Source organism: Cryptosporidium andersoni, assembly GCF_001865355.1.
Source record: "Cryptosporidium andersoni isolate 30847 chromosome Unknown contig_38, whole genome shotgun sequence".
NCBI lineage: Eukaryota > Apicomplexa > Conoidasida > Eucoccidiorida > Cryptosporidiidae > Cryptosporidium > Cryptosporidium andersoni.
The window spans coordinates 33633-56311 of NW_027122882.1; the positions used below are offsets into that span (position 1 = coordinate 33633).

The 22679-nt window shown below is 30.5% G+C and overlaps 11 protein-coding genes across 11 annotated transcripts; 7 read left to right on the forward strand and 4 right to left on the reverse strand.

The window, feature by feature from the left end:
* Positions 1-1087: 1087 nt before the first annotated feature.
* Positions 1088-2398, forward strand: cand_005150 (uncharacterized protein; the record flags this gene model as incomplete). The annotated part of the gene is made up of 1 exon (XM_067210756.1): positions 1088-2398. One exon carries the CDS (start codon positions 1088-1090, stop codon positions 2396-2398), a length of 1311 nt encoding a protein of 436 aa, XP_067067282.1.
* Positions 2399-2625: 227 nt separating this feature from the next.
* On the reverse strand, positions 2626-7560 carry cand_005160 (LCCL domain-containing protein; the record flags this gene model as incomplete). Its single annotated transcript, XM_067210757.1, has 1 exon — positions 2626-7560. The coding sequence occupies one exon, from the start codon at positions 7558-7560 to the stop codon at positions 2626-2628; it is 4935 nt and encodes a 1644-aa protein (XP_067067283.1).
* A 299-nt stretch (positions 7561-7859) lies between these two features.
* Positions 7860-9677, reverse strand: cand_005170 (uncharacterized protein; the record flags this gene model as incomplete). The annotated part of the gene is made up of 1 exon (XM_067210758.1): positions 7860-9677. One exon carries the CDS (start codon positions 9675-9677, stop codon positions 7860-7862), a length of 1818 nt encoding a protein of 605 aa, XP_067067284.1.
* An 801-nt stretch (positions 9678-10478) lies between these two features.
* Positions 10479-11660, forward strand: cand_005180 (cell division control protein 28; the record flags this gene model as incomplete). The annotated part of the gene is made up of 1 exon (XM_067210759.1): positions 10479-11660. The coding sequence occupies one exon, from the start codon at positions 10479-10481 to the stop codon at positions 11658-11660; it is 1182 nt and encodes a 393-aa protein (XP_067067285.1).
* A 62-nt stretch (positions 11661-11722) lies between these two features.
* Positions 11723-14890, reverse strand: cand_005190 (amine flavin-containing family protein; the record flags this gene model as incomplete). Its single annotated transcript, XM_067210760.1, has 1 exon — positions 11723-14890. One exon carries the CDS (start codon positions 14888-14890, stop codon positions 11723-11725), a length of 3168 nt encoding a protein of 1055 aa, XP_067067286.1.
* A 514-nt stretch (positions 14891-15404) lies between these two features.
* Positions 15405-16343, forward strand: cand_005200 (uncharacterized protein; the record flags this gene model as incomplete). Its single annotated transcript, XM_067210761.1, has 2 exons — positions 15405-15508; positions 15569-16343. 2 exons carry the CDS (start codon positions 15405-15407, stop codon positions 16341-16343), a joined length of 879 nt encoding a protein of 292 aa, XP_067067287.1.
* Positions 16344-16451: 108 nt separating this feature from the next.
* Positions 16452-18794, forward strand: cand_005210 (uncharacterized protein; the record flags this gene model as incomplete). Its single annotated transcript, XM_067210762.1, has 1 exon — positions 16452-18794. The coding sequence occupies one exon, from the start codon at positions 16452-16454 to the stop codon at positions 18792-18794; it is 2343 nt and encodes a 780-aa protein (XP_067067288.1).
* Positions 18795-18816: 22 nt separating this feature from the next.
* cand_005220 (uncharacterized protein) lies at positions 18817-19572 on the reverse strand (the record flags this gene model as incomplete). The annotated part of the gene is made up of 1 exon (XM_067210763.1): positions 18817-19572. One exon carries the CDS (start codon positions 19570-19572, stop codon positions 18817-18819), a length of 756 nt encoding a protein of 251 aa, XP_067067289.1.
* Positions 19573-19800: 228 nt separating this feature from the next.
* Positions 19801-20667, forward strand: cand_005230 (3 exoribonuclease family protein; the record flags this gene model as incomplete). Its single annotated transcript, XM_067210764.1, has 1 exon — positions 19801-20667. The coding sequence occupies one exon, from the start codon at positions 19801-19803 to the stop codon at positions 20665-20667; it is 867 nt and encodes a 288-aa protein (XP_067067290.1).
* Positions 20668-20893: 226 nt separating this feature from the next.
* cand_005240 (GTP-binding nuclear protein RAN TC4) lies at positions 20894-21532 on the forward strand (the record flags this gene model as incomplete). Its single annotated transcript, XM_067210765.1, has 1 exon — positions 20894-21532. The coding sequence occupies one exon, from the start codon at positions 20894-20896 to the stop codon at positions 21530-21532; it is 639 nt and encodes a 212-aa protein (XP_067067291.1).
* A 332-nt stretch (positions 21533-21864) lies between these two features.
* cand_005250 (peptidyl-prolyl cis-trans FKBP-type family protein) lies at positions 21865-22647 on the forward strand (the record flags this gene model as incomplete). The annotated part of the gene is made up of 1 exon (XM_067210766.1): positions 21865-22647. One exon carries the CDS (start codon positions 21865-21867, stop codon positions 22645-22647), a length of 783 nt encoding a protein of 260 aa, XP_067067292.1.
* Between the last annotated feature and the right edge of the window lie 32 nt (positions 22648-22679).

A 22679-nucleotide genomic window follows, 5' to 3' on the forward strand; every position in this document is an offset into this window, starting at 1 on the left:
TTAATTCAGAAACATAATGTAATATTGATTTAAATTTTAAGTATAAATGAGACAAATCTAAAAATGAGATCCGGTACCTTAATGCATAAAATATTGGTATATAAATGCATGTAAGGTATATTAAATTTTCATGGAAAGTTATTTAAGACATAATCTTATGACAAAGATATTTTAGTATTTAGTACTTTTGGTAAATTGTAATATAAATGTTTGTAACAAATAGTAGAAAATAGATACCATTTATACTTTTTATCTTAAGGGTGTTCAAATACTTGCAGATAATTAAGTGATGAGATCTAGTTTTCGGTGTAAAAAGCAGTATTGAATTATTAAAATAGTACTTATAGTTACTATTACTTATATTTTAAAGTAAATCATACTGTGTATCAAGATATATGTCAAACTTTAAATTATAAAAGTCTTTAATAGAATGTTACTAGTTATAAGTGATAAACTAATATTACTGTCTAATATTAGGTATTCAAATATTACTTATAATCATTTAATATGTTGTAATCCAGTAATATTTATTTAATGACTTTATAAAGAAAAGTATGAACTAAAATTCAATTTAGTATATAATGTTTATATTAGCTATTAAATACATTACCAAGTCTTTGAGATATCTTCAATTAGTGATAAAGTTATAATTATTCATTTAAAGAAGATAAATTATATAAATACATATAATAAATCTATTTAGTAAGTTCTGGTGTGAAGTATTATATTAGATCTAAAAGTTACTAGATCAAGTATAAAGGTAATTTGGTATATACCATCGTTTCAATAAAATATAAAGGTGCAAATATTTAAAATTTTTAAATAATAGTACAATTCCTGTCTCCAGTATAACAGTTTTAGTTTAAAATAGTTTTTGTATAGTCATTAACAATATTCTAAATGTATTTGAAAAAAAATCAATAAAATGTAAAAATACATGTTACATCACACCGCACGCGGTAAATGTAAATTTTATTAGAGAATTTTGTGATTTTACTCTTCTTTAAAGGAAAAATTAAGAACTTAAGGAATTATGTAATCACTACTTTCTATTATTTAATAGTAATATATTGAAATCCAGGGCTCTATGGATATAGATAAACTTGGTGATAAGCTATCCTGTACTCTTACAAATTGGGAAGTTCATAATGGGGATTCCCTAAGCAAAACTCCTAATAGGAAAGGAAATAAAGTTATAAATAACTTTAAAATTAATATAGATACCCGAAGTGTAGAAGATAAACTGTCATCTTTAATTAATAAGCATTTAAATGATGCACAAAAAGCTCTTGAAAATATAAGGATACAGCGTGAGAATGAATTAAAGAAGCAGGAAGAACTAAGAATTTCTCAAGAAAAAAAACGTCTAGAAGACGAAAAGAGACGTATTGAAGAAGAAAAAGTACATATCAAGAATGAAAAAAAGTTTTTTGAAGATATAAAAGGAAATGTTGAAGCACAGAAGCAAGTAGAGAAGACTATTGAGAATAATATAGTAACAAATACCCGGGATACATTAAATATTGAAAACCCTAGGAATAGATGTATAGTTAATCAAACTGAGGAGAGGAGGTTTGTGGAGATGTTAGAGAATTATGAGAAATCAAAGGAATATTTAGAAATCATGAATAGTACTGATAAAGATATTAAAAATACAAGAATAAACATAAAAAAGACAATTCAGTTATCTATAAATCAAATTTCCTCAACTAAGAAACAAGTTTTGCTCTCTTCTAACAGAATTATTGAGCTATTATCTAGCTTAAAAAATATGAAGCAGTCATATGATTATGCATTATATATGATAGCAAATTCCCTTATTAGTCAATGCTCTGGTCAAATCACAGCACATCCAGATTCTGTATGGAGTTATTCATATACTTACTTTAATATTTTAAAAATTCATAATGAAATAGATATGATGATGAATGGAATAATATATAGGAGTTGTCCAATATTACTATCTGGTAAATTAAAAGAGATGCAAAATATGAATGAAACTGAGGAGGCACTTTTTCAAAGGATTAGCTCTATTGTAAGGTTCTATCTCGCTATAAATATACAATGCAAAAATTATCATGTAATATGGCTATGGCTAGTTAAAATTTTAAATAAGAACCCATCTAGAGAAGTACCATCTGTTTTAGTTACAGCATTGCAAATTATACCATTTTTCTTTATGCCAGTGTTTGGTATACAGTTTCGGAAATTACTTGATTATATACATAATTTCATTATTCCAAATATTAATCTTCTAATAGAAAATAATCCATATCCTATTAAGAGTTATTCACAGCAACTGGGGATGATCTTAAATGAACTGAGAGGGACCACTTCTATCCATGAACCACCAAGTGGATATATCTTGAAGGATAAAAATATTGATATTGAGTGTTAATTTAGTGACTTTTTTGATATTAATGATAGATTATTGAAAGGGATTAAAATTATCATAAATTCCAAAAGTTAAGCTAGCGGAATTTTTTTTTACTATTAAGTCAAGTTATTGTAAAATATGTCAGCAATTTTACATTACTTTTATATAGTGAATTATATAGTGAATTTATTAATAAGAATGTGACTTCGATAATTTTAATACTTTAGCTGTCTGTATATTATTTCTCTTTAAAGTGACACTGGGATATTCTTATAATCTAGTAGTATACATTGTAGGTAGCATTCAGCAAGTGAAGTTTTGTCAACCTCACTTTCCGATAGCTGTGTATTACAACACATGTAACACAAATCAACAAAGCACACAAATTGATTGGTCCATGTTTGTTGAGCTTCTATATTTGCTGCTGGAACCCTTTGACACTTTTCTATATACAAATTAATTGATTCTTCACTATGACAAGTATCCAATGTTTTTAATATCAATTTACTTTGTTCATATTCTGTATCTTGTTTGTGACAATCTTGTTTGCAACGTAATAATTCTGTGTAAGTTCTTTCCATACTATTTTCACAACAATATGAGCAATAGTTAGCTTCACATTGATCATCTCCAAGTAGACGTTCACAATCTTCTTTACGATCACGAGTATGAATTGCTGTGCAATTGGGTGATTTAGTATTTGATGAAAAGTCTATATTAGTTATACTTGAGTCTGATTGAGTTATATTCGTATTTTGGGCTTCTTCTAAAAATAAACCTGCAATAGCTGTCCCTATTGTCAGTGGTCTCAACTGAATAGACTGGAATGCTACACCAGGACATTTATATGTTGATAGACCTACGGAACCATCATATAAACCTAGTGGGGATCCTGTATATAATAACTGAGTTTTACCATAATTGTTTGTACTAGCTAAAATGCTGGTTCCAAGAGTACCGAATTGTATTTCTATATTGTTCCATGTTCCTAACTGATAACCAACAAGCATATTCATTGCTAATGTTCTAATGACACCATTTTCAATGACCCTTATTCTTGAATAATGTGATCCCATTTCGAAGATCATATACGATGATGATGATTTATAGTGAATAATTCCACCAATGATACCATCAGGGCATTGTGGAAAGAATGAATATTCATATATGCCAGTATTACATTGGCGATTTCCACCTAAAATCGCATGAGTACCTATTTTATCACTACTAATACTATGTATATTACTTGTTTGTACCAAAGATCTAGTTTGCAAACCTCCAATGTTTGATCGGAATTCCCAGTTTGAAGGACCATTATATGAATATTCTGGATCTATAAACATAAACTCATTATGAACCCCACCAAATGAGCCTGACTTATAATTGCTACAGACAGGTGCTGCTGGTGGATGTGAAGATAGTAGTGAACCTAAGCTAGATGATTTTGTACATGGTTTTGCTTGTACATGGATATTGTCAAAATAAACTCCACCCTTAATTCCACTAGAAAAGAATCCAATAGATCCTGATAATATCCAATTATCATAAATATCGAAAACTTTGACTGGAGAGCTATACTTTTTTTCTTCATCAATTTGTGAGATTTCGGTACTGACCCAAACTTGTATTCTTGGTCCACTCAATAAAATCCTTACATGATACCATGAACCAGAAATATATCCACCATCATACTTAGTTCCCAACAACTTCTTTTCACCATCTATAACTCTAATTAATCTTTTAAATCCACCGGATTTCTGTTGGCTAAACTCCAACAGATAGTACCTCTCAAAATTAATCATTCTGAAAGTAAGACCAATACTACCCTCATAGCTATCGATATAAACATCAGTGTTATAGTCAATGTCATAAAATTTCTTATATTTTAATCTTGCAAATGTACCAATAGCCAATTGCTTTGAAGAAGTTGGAGGACCAACAGGACTTGTTTGTCCCAATAATCCACTTCTACCTCCCCCACCTATTGGTTCATATAAAATTCTCCAGTTTCCAACTCCTTCAGTAACCCCTGGGCTATCCCACTCTTCAAATAACTCCCCAAAATGTATAAAGTTACTAATTGGCATATCAAAACTATTAAATCCAGTTTGTGTCGCTTTTAACTCCATCACTTCTTTAAGAAGGTTTTCATGTTCTACTATAGTTTCTAATAGATTTTCCATATGATAATATAATATATTTGAGACTGTATGTAACTTTAGTAAGATATTATCTGCAGCTAGTCTAGTATGATAGTCCACTATTTGAGTGGGTTTCAGTTTACTCCTTACTCTGGATACTAGTACTTGACTTCCTCCAATTATTTCCTTCATTGCAGGAGTGTATGATATTCCTCCAATAATATTCATATATCTTTTTATTCTATTTATTGCCTCAAATGTATCTACAGCAGTTCCAAGCCCTAGTGGTAATATCATACTATCTGAATATGTCATATTTGTTGGGGGATCATTTTCTCGTTTTGACTCCAACTGAATAAATGATAGTAGCATTGATAAACTACTATTATAAGGGCATAGACTTTCATATTTTGAAGTAACAAAGCTTTTTGACCACTTTTTTCCTAAATACGATATACTTGATACACCAAATCGCTTTGTTGCACCATACGAGTCTAATCCTTCAATTGGTGTTATCTGGAGTAAACCGGTATTTCTATTTAAAGTATTAGCATGCATAGCAGAGATACATACGCTACTATCGTCCCTATATACATCTGTACCAATTACGACGCCATCAGATTCTGGATTACAAGTAGTTGGACACTTTACCAGTATTGAAGCCAGTAATGGTGCTTTGTTTAGAGCTAATATATCTGCAAAGCGACTATTACATTCTAAATTAATTGCATCATTTGCATATTGAAAATTGGTATTTGGGCTACACAAAACAATTTCTGGTTTACTAGATTCAGAAACTGAGATAAACGACTGTATATGAGAATCAAGTTGCAAAAATTGTGCTGCACAAGTTTCACCATAGTCACAACCATAGTCATGTGTAAGAGGAATAACTCTTCTATCTTTGTTAACTCCCATCATTTTTAGCATCAATTTAATACCTTTAATAGATTTTTTTTTATCTCTTAGCAATAAAGGCTTTAATCCAACTTGCGAGCAAACAGACATTACAGACCTCGCTGAATTTGCATGTGCCTCTACAGGGTAAATAGTATTTCCTGTATCCATATCACAAAATACTCTTATTGGTTTAGTTGTACAAAATGGTTTGACATAGAAAAACCCACTTAAAACATGACCTTTCCTATCATCTTTTATTGCAACACAATCTTCAGCTGGAAATAGATAAGAGTTACCAATTAATGGTTTGGTAAATTTATACTCCAGTGAATAATCATATACAAGTTTTTCAAGTTGTTCAGATAAAAGTCCTAATTTATTTACTTGCGTCTTTAATGTGACCTCTCTTCCACTAGCAGTACTTTTACATGTTTCTAGTTTTGGGAGTAATGTCGATATATGTCCTGAGAGTCCTTGTACTTCAATCAATCTTTTTTTGATAATTTCTCCTTGAGATTTAAGAGATAAACCAGGTGCATAATTTTCACCAACAACCGGTTGTGGGAATACCTTATCTCTACCATCCTGATGTTCTTTTGCAATATTGCAATCTTCTACAATACTTCTCATTGTGGTACTGAATATTCTGACTTGTTTAATCCCATATACACTTTTTTTATTAATCGAATTCTCTAGACTCAAAAGAGCAATCTTTACATATCTTGCTTTTCTTCCTTCAAGAGAATAACCAGTACTGCTCAATCCATTATTAGATATACTTATAACAGGGGTATAAGTAATATTATCACTACTGAGTTCTATTGAAAACGCAGAAGCTGGGTACTTCCAGTCAATATAAATGTCTTGTAGTTTTAAAACAACTCCCAGATCTAGTTTAAAGTAAACTTCTGATGATGAATTTTCTAGAATATCCTCTGAAAGCCAAAATGTTGAATCCTTGTTATCTACAGCCATTGAAGGACTATACTCTGGTTCTGTTCTTCTTATACTACTGGCACTAGCAGCTGCATTTAAAGCAACATTAATAATTCCCGTCTTATCACCTGGACTTGATAAACATAAATTTCCACCTCTCATCAGTCTTAATTGGTTATTTGGAAGCAATTCAAATAGGCCTCTACCATCCATAGTATATGAGCACTCATCTAGTACTAATGTATTTCCTGTTCTCACATTGTTATCCTCGAGTTGAATACACAATTTACTAACTGGATTAAATATTTGCCCCTTATTATTAAATCCAAAAATCTCTCTGCTATCACCAGATGCAATTGCTTCTATACAACTCCCTAGAACTAATTCGGCTCCTACTTTATGAATATTTCCATCCTCTATTTGCAAGCAATATTCTTCTGTCATGGTTGTTATACCACTTGTAAATTGAACAATCGAAGAACCGATTACTAGTAGCCCAGCAAAATTAATGCCAAAGAAATTAAAAGTAGGTATTCTCATCCCTATTCTGACCTTTTGTATTTTTATTGGGTGCTCCTTGAAGTAAAGTTTTTGCTCCATTTCTTTAGATGCAAGCCTATTTTTAGTCCACCCAACAGCTTCTTGAAAGTTTGAACCATCTTTTGATACATCAATGCGTACTTCACCTGGAGTAGAAGCCCAATTAATTAAAATTCCTGATACTAAGGTTGGTTCTAGTAGAATACCAGTGAAATGAACAATATCATTCTTTACAGCATTGCCATCCGATAGCCAGTGTGTAACACCACGTTTAATACCATTTTCAGGTAAAAACATCTCAACACCATCACTACCCAATCTATGATAGTAATTATCAGCAATTGCATTATTGAGTGGTATAATAAATAATTCTCCTGATTTTAGTGGATTGTAAGCTTTGGATATTTTTGATGTAGATGCTGGGATCTTATTATTCAGATTACCCCCATTTGTTACATCAGCCTCAAATACTTTAACTTCATGTATCTTGGTCTCATTACTTAACTGTGAGTCAATTGTACTTGGTGAAGATTCTTCGTTATTTGGTACGAGATTTGTATTTGCTATAGTTGTATCTATATTTTGCTTTATAGATCCTACTCCACTAGAGTATAACCCAAACACCAATAATACGATTGTAAATCCTTCAATTCTTACTTTCCACATTTCCAATATAATATTAAAATAGAAGGATAAAATTGTTTGGAATTAGAAGACGTGGAGCCCGCAGTCCACATGCATACATACATGCATGTGACTACATGCAAGTACCGGTATACCGGTACTGAAAAGGCTTTATCACAGCTGGGTTTGATTCAAAAGCTTAAGAAAATCTTCTTATATAATTAAAATAAAGATGAGATAAAAAGATTTAAGATATAAACTATAATCCTACTATCAGTATAATTTTGGAGTTGAAATGGTTATCTAAAATGTGTAAATAACCAGTACAGCTCAATATAAATCTATTTACTTGGAAATATCAATATTTCACCATATGGAATATCTTGTTTGATATCTATAAATGACTTAGATTTTAGATGTAATAATTCAACGAAAATTGGAGCCACTACAGAAGCTGGTTTATTACCCACTAGTTCATGTAAGCTTAAGGTACTAGACTCACTAAATTTAGTATTTAAGAAGTGCATTGTTTTAGCTGCCCTAGAGGACAAGAGATTTACTTCCTCCTGTTCATTTTTGTTAAATAACGGAGACACATCATAGTACCCCCTTCCTTGACTGCCATATTTAGTCCATGGAGTATAAATTAATTCAAAGTCATCATTTTGGTATTTAGATCTAACTGGAGTCAGAGGAATTGCCTGAAATTCGCCATCATTCTCTTTTTCAATTTCAGAGTATTCAGCCTTATCAGTAAACTTAAGAAAACAAGAATTATATCCATTTTGTTCAAAAGTATCATTTTGTTCAAAAGTATCATTTTGTTCAAAAGTATTATTTTCTTCTACACCTTTTGCATAAGATCTTTCATAATTCCAAGTATTTGTGCCAGAATCAACTGAATTAACTTGCATCGATTTTCTCTTTCTACTACTTCCAGAAAGAAAAGTTAAGAGTGGTAGTGTCTGCAAATTGTTTATTTGATTAGTAAACAGTAAGCTACCACTTGTTCCTTTATAAAAGTTTTTAATTTTTTCAACCGATAAAATATAAGAAATATCAACTTTTAGCTCTTTATTGGATAACTGTAAATCTTTATCTAGAGGTAAATTCAATATCTTCTTCCTACGCTTTAGTGAAAAAGTTTTCACCAATGGGGCTTCTTTAGCTATTTTTATTACCTGTACATTATCTATACAGTCATTAGAATATATTTTAGGAATTTGATCGATCTGATTTATCCCCATTTCAAAATAATTTGTTGTACAGTCATTTTGAGCTTCGAATGTTTCAGAAAGACCACCAATACTCTGATACCTTGTATTTGGTGTCGAATTTTCAAGTGTACCAAAACTCGACCTCACATTAATATGGCTAAATTCAGGGCTATTTAACGCAGAGCTTGACAAATCTATATCTGGATTATCCAATTTCGTCCTTTGAGTAGAGTCAATTTCTTCTAAACCCTTTGCAATAATATCCATAGGATTAGTCATATCACCACGACGTTTTTCTACATCATCTAGCATTTGCAAACTCTCTGATATAGTATTATCAACTTCCATATTTATTGTTTCACATTCATTATTTATAAAATCTTCAAACTCCATATCAAAAATAATTGGTTCAATAGTGTGTAATGAAATTTGAGACTGAGATAATTGTGAATCTTCACTTCTTGGTATAATTCTAGCGTGCTCACCACTATTCGATAATGGGATAATATCTAAAAGGTTAGTATTTTGACTACTAATTATATCAAGTGTTTTGTTTATATCTTCTTGGCTAACAAGATTATTAAAATTATTATTTCCTTTCTTCGTAGCTGGTTGAGAGGCCATCTTAGTTAAAGAGCTATGATCACTATGGAAATTCTGCATTTTAGATAAAACATCAGAACATTTTATATCTAAAAACTCCACCTTATGGTGATAGACTTTCACAATTCCTGTGAGGAGTGCACAAGAGATTCTTAAAGGAACCCATTCTTCCGAAATCTTCTGAATAATTTCTTTAATTCCAGCTTGCAAATTAATATCCATCAAATCCCTCCTCTTTAACCTCCTGTCATAGTATGCTACAAGCCATATATTCGCCAAATTTCCATAGGAAACGTATTTAGAGATAGGATCTTCAAGTCTACTGCTTAATTTATTCATTTGATATACTTCCTGCAGTAATCTAACTTCAAGTTTTGAATAATATATCTATACTAAAAGAAGTATACTAATAAATTAAAACTTAGGTCATTGACAATATTTCGAAATATTAACTTATTACTTTTAAGTTTATTTGCTAAAGATATTTTAGAGGCTTAATAGCTTAACATCACAATTTAACACGAAATTTGTGGCCCACACAGATCCCGCCTCTATAATGTCTTGTGTCGATCTGCCCTTAGGCAGTATTATAATGCATACTCGTTCATAAAACCAGATTTCTTAATTAATTACTGTTAAAAAATACTAATATAGTACTCGTAATTATATTATTTGTCTCTGTTGTTTAGACTTCACTTTTCTAATGGATTATTTGAAATTTTTTGTTAACAAAATATTACTTAAATTATTTTTTTCTTAAGAATATTACATACTAAATCCAGATTCCCGAAAAACAATAGCTGATATAATAGCTTATGTGAACTTGCACTTCAATTACTCACCTCAGTAGTCCACTAGAAAAAGTTATTTGAACTTTTATCAATAAACTTTAACAAATAGTGTCTTTCTAGCCTGAGCTAAATATATATATAGTTTGACTAGACCTTTAAAATATATGCTTAATATTAAACAAGAAGCTTCTTAGGAGTACAAGATTAAGTACCGAATTGCATGCATGTAATTTACGTCAAACAGGCGCCTAATATGTGGGGCAGCAATGTCAAAGCATGTGGATATCGTCTAAAAAAAAATAAGCTAAGCTCATTATAGGTAATTAAGCTATCCATTATAGCTAAAACAATGCAGGTATCAAGCATTGTCAAGACAAAAAGTACAACATATGTAGTCTTACAGGAGCTTGGAAGTGGAACTTATGGCCGTGTAGTTAAGGCGTATGACCAAAATGATCCAAAGAAACTAGTAGCTATAAAGTTCTTCCACCTTGAAGAGCATGAAGAAGAAGGTGTACCAGCTACTTCTATTCGAGAATTAGATATTTTGAAATCTTTGAAGCATCCAAATATTGTCAAATTATTTGAGGTCCATTATAGTCGTCCATCTGATGGACCTCCATTATTACTAGCTGTATTTGAATTATGTGTAAATGACCTAAAAAAACATTGCAAGGCCTACACACAAACTTTAAGAGAAAGATATCCTGATCTTAGAAGTCCAATTGTTGAGCATACTCAGTGGGCAAAAGAACTAATGTTTCAATTATTGAATGGCTTAGCATACTGCCACGCTCACAATATTATGCATCGTGATCTGAAACCACAAAATGTTTTAATTGGATTGGATGGAATTTTAAAACTAGGTGATTTTGGGTTAGCTAGGGCTTGTAGGTTACCTCTACCAGAATATACTCATGATGTACTTACAATGTGGTATAGAGCGCCTGAAATTTTGCTAGGTATTAATAAATATTCTCCTTCAGTAGATGTTTGGTCAGTGGGATGTATAATGGCTGAATTGTTCAGAGGAGGACATGCCTTGTTACCTGGAGAATGTGAAATTGACATGGTTTGGAGGATATTCCGAACACTAGGAACACCTACTGAAGAAACATGGTCTGGTATATTTGAATTAAAATATTTTGACAAAGATTTTCCAGTCTGGAAATGTAATGCATTAGAGAACCTTAAGAATTTATGTAAATTAGCAGACTCTTCAGCTCTAGATCTTTTGTCAAAGTTACTTGTTTGTAATCCAAATGACAGGATATCATGCAGAAATGCGTTGGAACATCCGTGGTTCGATGATCTGGATAAATCTAAGTATATCATGTGGAATAGCAGAGTTATTTTACCAAGAATGAATAATATATTAAGTCTTTATACAGATGTGTCTAATGATGAGAATATCCAACAAAATAATTCGAATAAATTAAGTGGAAAGTCAAGCTATAAAACAACAGCTGATAAGCGACGTAGGGATTCTGATAAAAGAGGTATAAATAAGATGACAGTTGGAAATATTTAGTAGTTTATAAAGTTCTTTATATCATAAAATATATATTTGGATTTATATTCCCAATTGAAGATCTATCGGTTATCAAGGAATTGACAAATTTGGTCTGTTGCTCTTTTAGCACTTAATAAGGCTCCATTCACTGTTCCAAAACTATTTACCGTTGTTCCATCTCCAGCAAAATACAAGTGACCATCGAAATGGGGCTTTATTAATTGCACAATATGAGTTTCCTTACTATCTATAGTATGAACAGGGATGCTGCCTCTTGTAAACTCATCATCCTTCCAGACTTTAACAGACCAGTCAAGGAGAATAAGTTCAGCTGAATCAGTTACAATATCTCTGAGTAATTCAAGGCAAATATCAACTAATTGTCTTAGAGGTAACTTTGAAGATGATTTCGTGCTAAAATGATCACACAATTCCTGAGATATACCACAAACTAAAGATCCAGGAGTTTCGTTATTAATATAAATAGTCACTGAAGAATTGTTCAGATTGTATATCTTTCCTTCCAATATTGGGCACCATGATTTAAATTGATCATGGGTATTATCAAATGTCAAATAAACTTCTGTATAGTTGTTCATATCAATAGATTCAATAGATTTAATTGTTTCAGATGGCAGTAGAGGCGAAAAGTTTATAGTTGATGAGTTAGATATGGGATAAAATTGTTGAATTTCATTAATATTATTTAAACTAGTATTAGACTTAATGCAACCCTTTAATACTCCAATTGGTAAGGTGCAAAGTACACATATAGCCCTATACCAAGTTCCATCTGCGGCTCTTACATTCACTTGATCCGTCTCATTGTTGTATAGAATATCAGTAACATTTTTATTGTACAAAGTATGGTTAATCGTTGCCTTAACTAGATCTTCAATATTAACTTCTATTTCACTATCAAGTATTTTTGTAGACCCGGAATTATTTGACACTTGATTAGTATCATTATTAGGACAGCACCAATACTCTCTCCAAGGGGCTTCCTCAAATCCTACAAATCTAGGTAATCTTTCCCAATAAATCTGTTCAATCCCTTTATTTAGATTTTCATCATAGTCTCCTTTAATCATAATTTCTATGATATTCCATGCTATTGGACTTAGATTTGAGATATTTAGTTTTTTCATAACAATGGGGATACAATGATTTATTAGTAACCATCTCCAATTTATTGGCTTCTTAATATCCCCTAACTTCTGAATAATAGATCTTGAAGGATTTATATCAGTATATTCTCCATCATTTTGAGTATTAAATATTTTGATTGGATTATCTAGGATATTAGATAGTGGATGGTATATATCAATAGCTACCTCCTCCAAAAGTTCCACTGAAAGTTTTAGTAATTCATTACATAACTCAATAGTTTCAATAGGGATACGAATCCCAGGTTTTCCAATATCCTTGCGATGAAAATAATATGATTTTGAATTTAATTGGCTATTTGACTTTTTGGGCCACTTTTTGTATGAGCAAGCACGACCTAAAGACATATTTTGAGCCTCAAGTATAATAACTTGCAGATTCTTTTGAAGTAGAATTTCAGCAGCTCTCATTCCTGCAACTCCTGCTCCAATTACTATTACATCGTAACACTTCGTTATATTACTGGATATGAAAGTTGTTGGAATGCAATGCCTACCCCTTATTTTGTCTATTGTCCATACTATCCAAGGAGCTAAAAAATAACGTTGTAAATATTCTGGTAATGATAGCCAAGTTAATAATTTTGGAAAATATGCTTTTGCCATGGCATATTCTGCTCCATAATATTTCAATGCATCTAGATCCCACCTTCTTCCAGCCTCATCATGAGAATCGTAAGGTCCATAAATTCTCAACACTCCATTTTTAATAAATTGAGTATAGTAACCTACTTTACTGTTGAATTCACCGTAGAATATACTTCGATCATATGTACTTCCATCATTATCATGTTGATATCTTGCAATTGATTTATAGGCTTCTAGTCGTGAATCTAAGATACCACTAGCACCTAATATATTGAATGATGCATAGGGAGTCTTCCACTCCATATTAAAGATATCAAGTTTAATTAGTGATATTCTACAGGGTAAAATATTAATTAAGTACTTCAATAAATTCCTAAAATTATCCTGAGTTTTATCTTTAAATTTGTGGCAAATTATGCATACTTTTTCTTCATTAAAAAAGCTGTGAGGATAGTTTTCCGTTAAAAACTTAGATTCAATGTAATCGAGACACAGATTGCAATACTTGTGATTACAAGAATAAATAATTATTTCTAATTTTTTGGAATATGATTGACCCAATATTCCTTTGAAACAGATGTAACAAATATCATTTGAAATTTGTAATGACTCAGATCCCTCAGGATTTTCTTCTTTTACTATTCTTTTGGGAATAATATTATATTTACTATCATTATCTAATGTCATAATAAAGGGAATAGCTTTATACTCCAAACTAGAAGCTTTAGATTGTAGGTACCCCAAATCTAATGCGATCATTCTGCTTTCAAAAAATCCTCCATATTGCTTGAAGCTGAAGTGTTTTCTTATCCCTTCTTTTCTTCTTCTCCAGCAACCTTGTCTCTTACCACTTAATTCTATATGTAATCCATTCCCATTTACTAAACCGGTCCTGAGTTGTCTTAAGTATGTTAAATCATCTGCTGTCTGGAAGCACCAGTGCCACTCAATTGGATTCCTTGGTTTATTCATATTATTTTTATTATAGTTACTTTGATAGTAGCAAATTGTACATAATCTAGTGCTTGTATTAAATAATATCACATTTTCAGATTCGGCATACACTTTGCAATTGTGGCAAATCGCTCTACCACATACATCCATCCTACATACAAAACTTGGGATTAAAGATATATCTGTAAAAGTAGAACATGTGGGTATCGTAGATATTTCACTATCAGTATATTCCAATTGTGTTCTACTTAAAGAATTCCCACAAGAAAAACATATAAGTCCTTTTTTCATCATGTTTGTAAAATAAGAATATGGTTTACAAGAGTCTATCATTGATAGCCTCTGTCCATTTATATGTTGATCTTTAGGTAAGTAGTTATGTTCATGATATAATCTACTGAAGGGCTCTACTATGTTTCTCTGTTGTATAACTTTAATATTTGAATTATTTTGCAATACTAGGTCCATACCATTGTATATATTGTGATTATACCAATAATCTTGAATTTGGTTATCTTGAAACCTTTTTAAAGTATCCATAGTAAAGATTTCTAGTTTTATAGTTTCTGGATAATATATTAATTTTTTTTTAAGATTAAGAAAGATAAAACATATAAAGAAGGCTTTAATAAAAATACTGTGGGGTCAATTCTTGACTGCAGTACAGCTTTTGTGGGGTTATTAACTGACTCAGGTACATGCAAAAAAATTAGCAAGTTTATCTTAAGCGCTTATTTTGTCAAATATTTTGTGCTATGGCGCTAAAATAAAATACAAGTAATTTTTATTCTACTAAGTAATAGATAATAGACACTTTTTATATTATAAAAATTTCTTTGAGAAACTCAAGACTTATCTATATTTATTATAAATGAGACATCAATTATTTATTTTTAAATATTAACTATCACATAATTTAAGTAAAATGTCATATTTTTACTTAACAAATTAGTTGGCGCTCTGAAAGGTACTAAAAGTGAATAAGTATACAAACATTTAATTGAAACTATTCCTTTAGTTATTTTAATAATTTATTTTGAATTTATATCTCTATATGAATACATTAATCAGAATTATAAACGGTAATTCAGAAGTACTTAATAGTCGTATTCATGCTGCCAGAGTTGCTTATGAACAACGTGACATTGAATCATCAAGGTAAGTTTAAGGTATTACTCTTAAATAATATAGCATCTGACAGTTATTTTTTCCCTTTAGAATGGCTCATATTGGGGATCTACATCAAGAAAACCATATACATAGCCATAGTGAGCTGTTAAAGATTGTAGTATTTGGAGGTTTGGATGGTATAGTCACGATATTTGCACTGGTATCTGGATGCGTTGCTGTACACTTTAAATTAAAACAAATATTCACTATATGTATGGGGAGTTTATTGGCTGATGCTTTTGCAATGTCTATGGGGGAATATGTAAGTTCTTCAGCAGAACATGAATTTATTAATGCAGAAAAGCAAAGAGAAGAATGGGAAATTGAACACTGCCCCGAAGAAGAAATAAGTGAGATGGTTGAAATTTATAGAAATAAACATGGATTCTCATTGCAAGATGCAAATGATATGGCAAGGCTTGCCTTTAAATATAAAGACTTTTTTATATCACATATGATGGTGGAGGAGTTGGGTCTCTTATATGAAGTGGATGAATCACCCAGACTACAACCTATAAAAGGAGCTCTTACTATGTTTCTTAGCTTCAGTTTATTTGGATCTATTCCTCTTCTGTCATTTGTTTTTTTTGAGTTATTCTGTGATTGTTATTCTCTTTATGAATTATATTCAATTAAACCATCATATATTTTTGTCTGCTTATGTTGTGTAGCTACATTATCCATATTAGGCATGATAAAGGGGAAATTCTGTAGTATACCTCCTTATAAAGCAGCTTTTACAATGGTTTTAAGTGGACTAATCTCTGCTTCTATGTCATACTTCGTTGCATCATTTATATCTTATATATCTGAATCTATATAACTGCAAATTTAGGTTTCTAACTTACACTGGCGCCAGCACTAATGGAACGTATAGGTACCAAGAAGACTTGAAATTATTAAGTTTTCAATTATTTTGAATATTAATGTTATGAAGAATAATCATAGAAGTAAAAATAAACTCAGCAATAAATTTAATAATGATACTAGAAAAAGAAGGATATTGAATAATAGAGAAATTGATAAATTTACTCATGAAGAATGTAAAGGAGGGACCTCTTTAAAAAGATGTAGAGATAGAAAGGGAACTTCTAGGTATTTACAAAGTAATAACAGAATTTTAAAATCAAATATATTATCAGACTCAACTATTAGTGATATAGATGAACCATTGTCATCTACTGAAGATATTTTTTCTAACTGGTTATCAATGATAAATGTTTGTAATGAAGAACCAATCCTAAATAAGACAAAAGTGGAGAATTTAAAATTAAATTCTAAAAGTGAAGAATTATTTTCGAAGGATTTACAGGATTGTACATTAAAAGATGGAATAGTGTGTGATAATTCAGTAGATAAATCCGATTACGCCTCGAAAACCGAGTCACATATCGAGAATAACACTAATATCTCGAATTTAACACAGAATTATTTTAATGATTATACAAATTTTGGGATGATATCTTTACAATCTATAGAATCTAAATTCAATTCCTCAAATGACTTGGTAATTATACATCCACAAGGATTTTCTCCTTTTAGATCTCCTTTTTCACGAAAATCACATCGAATGAATGATATTGAGGAATTTACCACTGCAGATACATCTCAAAAAACTGTTTGTTTGGATTACTTTGGTATTGAGGGACAAATAATTTCAAACTGGAAGATTCTGACTCAAGATTTTCCTTCATATACTAGAGATACTGTAGCAGTAGAGTTTCAGACATTATTTAGATACATAAATGGTTATATTGATATTGAATATTGCGATCCTGACTGTATACTTTCCCCTTGGATAGTATCTTTGGTAATGTTACACATTAGTAATCATATCTCTTGTATAAGGAAATTAGTATTATCAAATAATTCTGTTTTAAAGAAATATATTAAAAATAATGAGAGTTCTTTTAAAGGAATAACTCACAATATTGATCATTTAGGTGATGATAATTTAAGAGATCAAGGATTTCATCGTTGTAGAATTTTGATTTTATCTCCATTTCGTGGAACAGCCAAAAGGTGTGTTGATATTTTGATTAAACTACTACCTCAAGGTAAAAGAGCAAAATATCTTGATAGATTTAGTAAGGAATTTGGAGATCCTGAACCTGAATCCCAAAATGATGAGACTGAAAAAGTAGGTATTGTAAGAGATGATCCATTATATAGACATCTATTTGTAAATAGCAATCATAATGATGATTATCGTGTTGGTATTCAAGTATCTAAATCTGGAATGTTGTTTTATAGTCCTTTTGATCAATCGGACATTATACTTGCATCTCCATTAGGATTAAGGCGTATCATTGGAACTAGAGGAGAATCAGACACAAAACGTGAATATGGATTTCTGTCTAGTGTCGAAATTTGCCTTATATATGGAGCTGACATAATTTTGATGCAAAACTGGGAACATTTGCTGGATATATTTGATGTATTAAATAAACTTCCTAGTAAAAATCTTGGATCATGTGATATTAGAAGAATATATCAGCCTTTTATAGATGGAAATTCAAAAATAATGAGACAAACAATTTTAATAGCATCAGGTCGCTCTGAAGACTTTACATGTTTATTTAGAAAATATACAAATAACTGTAGAGGTTATGTAAGACTATGGAATAGTCTGGAGAGATTAAGAAAACTATCAAATATAAATAAATTTGAATTACCTTTAAATATAGCTACATCTCTTGTTCCTGATTTAAAACAAATGTTTATAAAGGTTAGTAATCAAATAGATTCTGAAGAATCAATGTTATCATATATGTCAAATTATTTATATCCTGATATATTAGCAGCTATCGATGGGATAAATCAAAGAGTATTATTAGTTCTCCCAAATTATATTTCATATCTTCGAATACGAAAATATTTTATACAACAAAGTGCAGTATTTGGATCTTGCCATGAATCATCCTCAAATTCTTCTTTATCAAAAAATAGGCTTGCTTTTTATAAAGGTGAACTACCTATTTTAATAACTACAGAGAGATTTCTATTCTTCAGGAGATACTTATTGAAGGGGGCTACAACTGTTATTTTCTGGGGTCCTCCAATATTTCCAGTTATATATGTTGATTGTATATATAGCCTGAACTTTCCATGTATTGATAAATCTAAAAGCAAAACCAGGAATCCTCTTTCAATCATGCTGTTTCATGAGCTTAATTCATTAGCTTTGGAAAGAATTGTGGGAACAAAGAAGTGTTCTTATTTACTTACAAAATCTAAGATAAATAGACCTACAATTATAATTGGAGATTCCTAATATGTATTAAGATATTATAATTCTAAAATTGAAGTGCTAATCTAGAACTTAGTTTATTCCTTGAAGCTTCTTTTTGATTATAAATTTTGTGTAACTCACGGACTATATCCTTTTGTTCTATCTCGGATTCCTTTCTCCCAGCTAAAATTTGCTTTATTGAGATATCTTTTAATTGACTTGTATGCCGATTTCTCATATAATTGTACCTTTGAGGTATAGTTATTGCCCACCGAGCTTCTTTTTTTTTTCCTTTAGTTTTACCTTTAAGAGGTAGAATTGGAGGCAGGCTTTTCGTTGAAGTTTCTATATCTCCACTTGAATTTTCTATATTTTCATCTTTATTATAATTAATATTTAAGTTATCTTCATTTATTTCATTATTTGCCTGTGAAATTTGGAATTCAAGTTCTTCTATGCTCCAATTCTTAACTGTATCTCGTTCAATAAGTTCCAGGGATCTAGTTACAGCTGACCCATTATCAAGATTCATATTTTCACGAGCTAAAGAAATTTCAATTCTTCTTTCTTCTTCTTCAATAGATCTTAAAGCACTTTGTAATTGTTTTAACTCTTCCTGATAAAGCCGTATCAGTTCTTCCATTGTACTTTTCTGTATCATACAAATATTGCGTCTATTTCGAAGTAGATCTATACCAATAAGTTTATTACTATCCAATCCTTTTGTTATATCTCCATCTATATATGAAGACTCAGAAAGAGATTTGGCCTGCTTAATTAATTTATCCAAGTGTTCAACTATACTTTGGGGATATTGCATCTGTACCACATTATGTACCAAACTAACAAATAGTCTTTTTAATTACATTAATTTATATAATAATCCTAAAGATTTGTTATCTATTTAAAAACCTAAATATTCCCAAAAGTTTTTAGACCATGCATTACGTTATTATCCTCTTGATAAAACCGCCAAATGTATGGATACTTACCACACCTAATCCAATATCAGGTCTTAGATTCTATTAGAGTTGAGGACTTCAAATAAATGAATAAAGACTTATTATGGTCACTATGTCCAAATGAATATCTTAAAAGATTTATAGAACAAGGTATACGCCCAGATGGAAGAACATCGGAAATATCCCGTAATATATGTATTCAAAAGAATACAATACCTAATTATGATTGTTCTGTTTCAATAAAAGCTGGAAGTTCATCATATATGGCAGGGAGTACAAATAAAATTGCAATTAATGAATCAGATAGTGATATTCAACGTAGAATTATTGTTAATATAGATTTTCCTAAGGTTTGTGGAGTTACAGTAAGCACTAATCAATCTATATATATAGCAAATACAATAATGGAATGCTTAAATGATACAAGAATTCTAAATAAGGGCTTATTGTCTTCAAAAGTTAATGATAAGGATATATTTTGGGTAATATATATAGATATAGTATGTCTATCTTATGATGGAAATGCTCTAGATTATTGTTTCCTTGCGGCTGTAGCTTCCTTGATAGATACAAATATACCAAAAAATATTGAATGGGATAAAGAATATTCATGGTATAGGATATCTAGTGATAATATTTTATTGGAGCCAAGTGGAAATATTTGTAATGAGGACACAAATGTACAAGAAGACTCTTCAAATCGTATACTAAAGTATATCCCTATATTTGTCTCATTTCTCTACTTATCTGGTGGATATTGGGTATGTGATCCAAGTCATATAGAAGATTCACAAGGTGATATTATATCATTTTGTTGTTTAGGGATTGAAGAAAAAGTTACTTTAGTGACACAGCGCATTACAAAGTGTGATACGTGTCTACAATCTAATTTATCTCATTTAAAGAAGGTTGCAATTCAACATGCACTTAATATACGTAGATTATTGATTTAGTATTTAATAAGTTTTTATGTACTTTATTAAACAATTGTACAAGTACTTTCCTCTTTTTTTTTATTATTAAATAGTTTATAATACTCGTGATATATTAGCGGTAAGTATATTAGGCGCCTTCAGTACTGTGGGTGCTATAATAAGACGGCTATTAGAGAAGGGGGACACGGAGGAGAAGAAATTGATAGTTATTGTAAAGTACTCAGAACATTAAAATTTGCAAGTAATGGCAGCACAAGCACCAGAATTCAAGCTTGCACTGGTTGGTGATGGTGGTGTAGGGAAAACTACATTAGTAAAACGTCACTTGACAGGTGAATTTGAGAAGAAATACATACCAACTATTGGAGTTGAAGTACATCCATTAAGATTTAATACAGACTTCGGTCCACTTATTTTTAATGTATGGGATACGGCAGGTCAAGAAAAATTTGGTGGATTAAGAGATGGATATTATATTAAAGGTCAATGTGCTATCATTATGTTTGATGTAACTTCGCGAATAACTTATAAAAATGTCCCTAACTGGCATCGTGATATTGTACGTGTATGTGAGAATATACCAATAGTTCTAGTTGGAAATAAGGTAGATGTTAAAGATAGACAAGTTAAGGCAAGACAAATTCAATATCATAGGAGACGCAATTTACAATATTATGATGTATCTGCTAGAAGTAATTACAATTTTGAAAAACCATTTTTATGGTTAGCAAGGAGACTTACTAATCAACCAGCTCTTCTATTTGTAGGTCAGCATGCAAAGGCACCTGAAGTATCTATTGATCCAACTCTTGTTGCTCAAGCTGAGAAGGAATTGACTGATGCTGCAAATGCACCAATTGAAGATGATGATGAAGATCTTTGAATGTTTGCATTATCAATTAAATATTTATCAACATTAATGAATCTTTTAGAAAAGTGGAGATTTTAGAGTAATCTTAAGATAAATAGGTTAAGTGAGTATAGTACAAGTTATCTTAAGTAATATTTGTATTGTAATACATTGTGATACACATTACACATAGTTAATAAAACAATATCTTTAGTATTAACAGAGTTAATTAAAATTAACTAATTATGTCTGTGATACCTAATTATAGTTAATAAGAATTTGTAATAATGGCGCAGTAATACCTTAACCGGGAGATATAATGAAAATAGATAAATTAAGTAGTCAAAATTTTTAATGATAAAGTAATGTTCAAGATTTTTAGAATTATATTATCTGCAAATAAAGATAAGAGGAATTTAGATTCCTTTAAATATGAGAAATTCGGGCTTACATTGGCACAAATTAGTCTTGTTGATGGAGATAAGGTTGATATATTTGTCAAATTGTCAAATAATAACCAAATATTAAGAATAGCAACTGTTACAAAAGCACAACCAAATACTTGTTTAAGGCAATTAGAATTTCCAATAAATTCTATAATGTTTTGTAAAGGGAATGGTACAATACATTGTATTGCAAATTTACCTTTAAGAAGTAAAGATTGTCACAATAAAAATAAAATTATTGATAAACAAAAAGAATTTCAAGATAACAACCAATTAAAAAAAGAAACTGAAGTGAATCCACAAGATATTATAAATTCTAAAGGTAAACAAGATTCTAATGAAATTAAACCAGGTTATCGTAGAGAATTTTCTAATGGATTAAAATATGAAGTTCTGTCAATAACTAATTTACCAAAACATGATAAACCACAAATTGCATTAAATGGAAGTAATATTAAAGTTAAATATGAGGGTAGACTAGCTTCTAATGGGAAAAAATTTGATAGTGGAATATTCTCATTTACTCTTGGATGTGGTGATGTTATTAAAGGTTTTGATCAAGGTGTAAAAGGTATGCTTGTTAATGAAAAAAGAAGAATTTTTATTCCATCTAAACTTGGATATGGAGCAAAAGGTTCACCACCAATTATCCCAAAAAATGCAGATTTAGTTTTTGAAATTTCATTATTACAAGTTGCATAAGATAATTTTATAAAATTTTAAAACTTTGATTT